Source organism: Oncorhynchus masou, unplaced genomic scaffold (assembly GCF_036934945.1).
Source record: "Oncorhynchus masou masou isolate Uvic2021 unplaced genomic scaffold, UVic_Omas_1.1 unplaced_scaffold_1338, whole genome shotgun sequence".
NCBI classification, from domain to species: domain Eukaryota; kingdom Metazoa; phylum Chordata; class Actinopteri; order Salmoniformes; family Salmonidae; genus Oncorhynchus; species Oncorhynchus masou.
The window spans coordinates 65,001-72,500 of NW_027003261.1; the positions used below are offsets into that span (position 1 = coordinate 65,001).

General features: G+C 41.5%; 1 protein-coding gene across 1 annotated transcript in view; it reads left to right on the forward strand.

The window, feature by feature from the left end:
- LOC135530416 (general transcription factor 3C polypeptide 1-like) overlaps positions 1–7,500 on the forward strand; it is a gene marked incomplete at its 5' end in the record, with an annotated part of 106,889 nt that overhangs the window by 64,403 nt on the left and 34,986 nt on the right. Inside the window, 3 exon segments of the mRNA XM_064958749.1 lie at positions 3,581–3,662; positions 6,315–6,427; positions 6,572–6,631. Coding sequence (XP_064814821.1) covers positions 3,581–3,662; positions 6,315–6,427; positions 6,572–6,631 — 255 coding nt within the window.

The window sequence follows — 7,500 nt, forward strand, 5'->3', positions numbered from 1 at the left end:
TACAAGTACTTTACAACACATACTATCTGAACCCACAGACACACCTCAACTATGTTACAACACATACTATCTGAACCCACAGACACACCTCAACTACGTTACAACACATACTATCTGAACCCACAGACATACCTCAACTACAAGTACGTTACAACACATACTATCTGAACCCACAGACATACCTCAACTACAAGTACGTTACAACACATACTATCTGAACCCACAGACACCTCAACTACGTTACAACACATACTATCTGAACCCACAGACACCTCAACTACGTTACAACACATACTATCTGAACCCACAGACACACCTCAACTACAAGTACGTTACAACACATACTATCTAAACCCACAGACACACCTCAACTACAAGTACGTTACAACACATACTATCTAAACCCACAGACACACCTCAACTACGTTACAACACATACTATCTGAACCCACAGACACCTCAACTACAAGTACGTTACAACACATACTATCTGAACCCACAGACACCTCAACTACGTTACAACACATACTATCTGAACCCACAGACACCTCAACTACGTTACAACACATACTATCTGAACCCACAGACACCTCAACTACGTTACAACACATACTATCTGAACCCACAGACACCTCAACTACAAGTACGTTACAACACATACTATCTAAACCCACAGATATACCTCAACTACGTTACAACACATACTATCTAAACCCACAGATATACCTCAACTACAAGTATGTTACAACACATACTATCTGAACCCACAGACACCTCAACTACAAGTACGTTACAGCACACACTATCTAAACCCACAGACATACCTCAACTACAAGTACGTTACAACACATACTATCTGAACCCACAGACACACCTCAACTACAAGTACGTTACAACACACACTATCTAAACCCACAGACATACCTCAACTACAAGTACGTTACAACACATACTATCTGAACCCACAGACACCTCAACTACGTTACAACACATACTATCTGAACCCACAGACACCTCAACTACGTTACAACACATACTATCTGAACCCACAGACACACCTCAACTACGTTACAACACATACTATCTGAACCCACAGACACCTCAACTACGTTACAACACATACTATCTGAACCCACAGACACCTCAACTACGTTACAACACATACTATCTAAACCCACAGACACACCTCAACTACGTTACAACACATACTATCTAAACCCACAGACACCTCAACTACGTTACAACACATACTATCTAAACCCACAGACACACCTCAACTACGTTACAACACATACTATCTGAACCCACAGACACCTCAACTACGTTACAACACATACTATCTAAACCCACAGACACACCTCAACTACGTTACAACACATACTATCTAAACCCACACACACCTCAACTACAAGTACTTTAACGTGTAGGGCTTCTCAAGGTTACTCTCAAATGGACACGCTGTGTTGATCAGTAATGGACACGCTGTGTTGATCAGTAATGGACACGCTGTGTTGATCAGTAATGGACACGCTGTGTTGATCAGTAATGGACACGCTGTGTTGATCAGTAATGGACACGCTGTGTTGATCAGTAATGGACACGCTGTGTTGATCTGTAATGGACACGCTGTGTTGATCAGTAATGGACATGCTGTGTTGATCAGTAATGGACACGCTGTGTTGATCAGTAATGGACACGCTGTGTTGATTTGTAATGTACACGCTGTGTTGATATGTAATGTACACGCTGTGTTGATCAGTAATGGACACGCTGTGTTGATCAGTAATGGACACGCTGTGTTGATCAGTAATGGACACGCTGTGTTGATCAGTAATGGACACGCTGTGTTGATCAGTAATGGACACGCTGTGTTGATCAGTAATGGACACGCTGTGTTGATCTGTAATGGACACGCTGTGTTGATCAGTAATGGACACGCTGTGTTGATCAGTAATGGACACGCTGTGTTGATCAGTAATGGACACGCTGTGTTGATCAGTAATGGACACGCTGTGTTGATCTGTAATGGACACGCTGTGTTGATCAGTAATGGACACGCTGTGTTGATCAGTAATGGACACGCTGTGTTGATCTGTAATGGACACGCTGTGTTGATCTGTAATGGACACGCTGTGTTGATCAGTAATGGACACGTTGTGTTGATCAGTAATGGACATGCTGTGTTGATCAGTAATGGGCACGCTGTGTTGATCAGTAATGGACACGCTGTGTTGATCAGTAATGGACACGCTGTGTTGATCAGTAATGGACATGCTGATCTGTAATGGACACGCTGTGTTGATCTGTAATGGATACGCTGTGTTGATCAGTAATGGACACGCTGTGTTGATCAGTAATGGACACGCTGTGTTGATCAGTAATGGACACGCTGATCTGTAATGGACACGCTGTGTTGATCAGTAATGGACACGCTGTGTTGATCAGTAATGGACACGCTGTGCTGATCAGTAATGGACACGCTGTGTTGATCAGTAATGGACACGCTGTGTTGATCAGTAATGGACACGCTGTGTTGATCAGTAATGGACACGCTGTGTTGATCTGTAATGGACACGCTGTGTTGATCAGTAATGGACACGCTGTGTTGATCTGTAATGGACACGCTGTGTTGATCAGTAATGGACACGCTGATCTGTAATGGACACGCTGTGTTGATCAGTAATGGACACGCTGTGTTGATATGTAATGGACACGCTGTGTTGATCAGTAATGGACACGCTGTGTTGATATGTAATGGACACGCTGTGTTGATATGTAATGGACACGCTGTGTTGATCAGTAATGGACACGCTGTGTTGATCAGTAATGGACACGCTGTGTTGATCAGTAATGGACACGCTGTGTTGATCAGTAATGGACACGCTGTGTTGATCAGTAATGGACACGCTGTGTTGATCAGTAATGGACACGCTGATCTGTAATGGACACGCTGTGTTGATCAGTAATGGACACGCTGTGTTGATCTGTAATGGACACGCTGTGTTGATCAGTAATGGACACGCTGTGTTGATCAGTAATGGACACGCTGTGTTGATCAGTAATGGACACGCTGTGTTGATCAGTAATGGACACGCTGTGCTGATCAGTAATGGACACGCTGTGTTGATCAGTAATGGACACGCTGATCTGTAATGGACACGCTGTGTTGATCAGTAATGGACACGCTGTGTTGATCAGTAATGGACACGCTGTGTTGATCAGTAATGGACACGCTGTGTTGATCAGTAATGGACACGCTGTGCTGATCAGTAATGGACACGCTGTGTTGATCAGTAATGGACACGCTGATCTGTAATGGACACGCTGTGTTGATCAGTAATGGACACGCTGTGTTGATCAGTAATGGACACGCTGTGTTGATATGTAATGGACACGCTGTGTTGATCAGTAATGGACACGCTGTGTTGATATGTAATGGACACGCTGTGTTGATATGTAATGGACACGCTGTGTTGATCAGTAATGGACACGCTGTGTTGATCAGTAATGGACACGCTGTGTTGATCAGTAATGGACACGCTGTGTTGATCAGTAATGGACACGCTGTGTTGTCCTGTAGGATCTGTCTGGCAGAGGTGTACCAGGACAAGCCTCTGATAGCGAAACTACAGGGAAGGAAACACGACCCCAACGACCCCAAGGTAACACACACACACCACCCGTCTGTTCACGACCCCAACGACCCCAAGGTAACACGCACACACACCACCCGTCTGTTTACAACCCCAACAACCCCAAGGTAACACACACACACCACCCGTCTGTTTACAACCCCAACAACCCCAAGGTAACACACACACACCACCCGTCTGTTCACGACCCCAAGGTAACACACACACACCACCCGTCTGTTCACGACCCCAACAACCCCAAGGTAACACACACACACACACATTCACCTCATGAGTGAATTGGTTTTCAATATTATATCTATTGAACAGATTGAGAGGTTGGGTCAGGGGGCAGTAGATTGAGAGGTCAGGGGGCAGTAGGTTGAGAGGTCAGGGGGCAGTAGATTGAGAGGTCAGGGGGCAGTAGGTTGAGAGGTCAGGGGGCAGTAGATTGAGAGGTCAGGGGGCAGTAGGTTGAGAGGTTGGGTCAGGGGGCAGTAGGTTGAGAGGTTGGGTCAGGGGCAGTAGGTTGAGAGGTTGGGTCAGGGGGCAGTAGGCTGAGAGGTTGGGTCAGGGGGCAGCAAGCTGAGAGGTTGGGTCAGGGGGCAGGAGGCTGAGAGGTTGGGTCAGGGGGCAGTAGATTGTGAGGTAGGGTCAGGGGTCAGCTTGAGAGGTTGGGTCAGGGGGCAGCAGGTTGAGAGGTTGGGTCAGGGGGCAGCAGGCTGAGAGGTTGGGTCAGGGGGCAGTAGATTGTGAGGTAGGGTCAGGGGTCACACACACAGATTAACTAACACACAAACACACACAGATTAACTAACACAAACACACACAGATTAACTAGCACACAAACACACACAGATTAACAAACACACACAGATTAACAAACACACACAGATTAACAAACACAGTGTGTGTTTGTTAATCAGTGTGTGTTTGTGTGCTAGTTAATCTGTGTGTGTTTGTGTTAGTTAATCTGTGTGTGTTTGTGTGTTAGTTAATCTGTGTGTGTGTTAGTTAATCTGTGTTTGTTAGTTAATCTGTGTTTGTTAGTTAATCTGTGTTTGTTAGTTAATCTGTGTTTGTTAGTTAATCTGTGTTTGTTAGTTAATCTGTGTGTGTTTGTTAATCTGTGTGTGTTTGTGTGTTAGTTAATCTGTGTGTGTTTGTGTGTTAATCGGTGTGTGTGTGTGTGTGTGTGTGTTAGTTAATCTGTGTGTGTGTGTTAGTTAATCTGTGTGTGTGTTTGTGTGTTAGTTAATCTGTGTGTGTGTTTGTGTGTTAGTTAATCTGTGTGTGTTTGTGTTAGTTAATCTGTGTGTGTTTGTGTTAGTTAATCTGTGTGTGTTTGTGTTAGTTAATCTGTGTGTTTGTGTTAGTTAATCTGTGTGTGTTTGTGTTAGTTAATCTGTGTGTGTTTGTGTTAGTTAATCTGTGTGTGTTTGAGTGTTAGTTAATCTGTGTGTGTTTGAGTGTTAGTTAATCTGTGTGTGTTTGTGTGTTAGTTAATCTGTGTGTGTTTGTGTGTTAGTTAACCGGTGTGTGTTTGTTAATCTGTGTGTATTTGTGTGTTAGTTAATCTGTGTGTTTGTGTGTTAGTTAATCTGTGTGTTTGTGTGTTAGTTAGTGTTTGTGTGTTAGTTAATCTGTGTGTTAGTTAATCTGTGTGGGTTTGTGTGTTAGTTAATCTGTGTGTGTTAGTTAATCTGTGTGTGTTAGTTAATCTGTGTGTGTTAGTTAATCTGTGTGTGTTAGTTAATCTGTGTGTGTTAGTTAATCTGTGTGTGTTTGTGTGTCAGTTAATCTGTGTGTGTTTGTTAATCTGTGTGTGTTTGTTAATCTGTGTGTGTTTGTGTGTTAGTTAATATGTGTGTGTTTGTGTGTTAGTTAATCTGTGTGTGTTTGTGTGTTAGTTAATCTGTGTGTGTTTGTGTGTTAGTTAATCTGTGTGTGTTTGTGTGTTAGTTAATCTGTGTGTGTTTGTGTGTTAGGTAATCTGTGTGTGTTTGTGTGTTAGTTAATCTGTGTGTGTTTGTGTGTTAGTTAATCTGTGTGTGTTAGTTAATCTGTGTGTGTTAGTTAATCTGTGTGTGTTAGTTAAAATATGTGTGTTAGTTAAAATGTGTGTGTTAGTTAAAATGTGTGTGTTAGTTAATCTGTGTGTGTTAGTTAATCTGTGTGTGTTAGTTAATCTGTGTGTGTTAGTTAATCTGTGTGTGTTTGTGTGTCAGTTAATCTGTGTGTGTTTGTGTGTCAGTTAATCTGTGTGTGTTTGTGTGTCTGTTAATCTGTGTGTGTTTGTTAATCTGTGTGTGTTTGTTAATCTGTGTGTGTTTGTGTGTTAGTTAATGTGTGTATTTGTGTGTTAGTTAATCTGTGTGTGTTTGTGTGTTAGTTAATCTGTGTGTGTTTGTGTGTTAGTTAATCTGTGTGTGTTTGTGTGTTAGTTAATCTGTGTGTGTTAGTTAATCTGTGTGTGTTAGTTAATCTGTGTGTGTTTGTGTGTTAGTTAATCTGTGTGTGTTAGTTAATCTGTGTGTGTTAGGTTATCTGTGTGTGTTAGTTAATCTGTGTGTATTTGTGTGTTAGTTAATCTGTGTGTGTTAGTTAATCTGTGTGTGTTAGTTAATCTGTGTGTGTTAGTTAATCTGTGTGTGTCAGTTAATCTGTGTGTGTTTGTTCCAGGAATGTTCGACAGTGTTCCGTGAGTTTGTGTCGTTACTCAGACAGAAGTTCAGCTCCGCCTCCGGGTCGTGTGATGTCACCATCCCTGACACCAAGACACAGCTGTTCTCACGGTAACGCAGACACTCATACACACACACCTCACGGTAACACAGACACTCATACACACTTATGAAAACACACACACCTCATGGTAACACAGAGAACCCACTCCTGTGCTCTCCTTTTGACCGATGTGTGTTGTTGATGTCATTTAGGTTTAAGGTGTACACCCTGGAGGACATGTCAGATGAGAACACCAAGGACTCTCTCAACAGGTAGGAGATACAACAATACAACTATCTGACATGAATATCAACACATGACAACAATACAACTATCTGACATGAATATCAACACATGACAACAATACAACTATCTGACATGAATATCAACACATGACAACTATCTGACATGAATATCAACACATGACAACAATACAACTATCTGACATGAATATCAACACATGACAACAATACAACTATCTGACATGAATATCAACACATGACAACTATCTGACATGAATATCAACACATGACAACAATACAACTATCTGACATGAATATCAACACATGACAACAATACAACTATCTGACATGAATATCAACACATGACAACAATACAACTATCTGACATGAATATCAACACATGACAACAATACAACTATCTGACATGAATATCAATACATGACAACAATACAACTATCTGACATGAATATCAACACATGACAACAATACAACTATCTGACATGAATATCAACACATGACAACAATACAACTATCTGACATGAATATCAACACATGATGACAATACAACTATCTAAAACACGATGTAAAGAAATAGTAATAATTTTAACTAGACAAGTTAAGGACAAATTCTTATTTAAAATGACGGCCATGAATATAAATGCATGTCGACCATTATTTCCATTATCCTAGTATGTTATCTTTCTATAATGGTTGTGTCTCTCTCTGTCTCTCTCTGTGTCTCTCAATTCAATTCAAGGGGCTTTATTGGCATGGGAAACGTGTTAACATTGCCAAAGCAAGTGAGGTAGATAATATATAAAGTGAAATAAACAATAAAAATGAACAGTAAACATTACACATACAGAAGTTTCAAAACAATAAAGACATTACAAATGTCA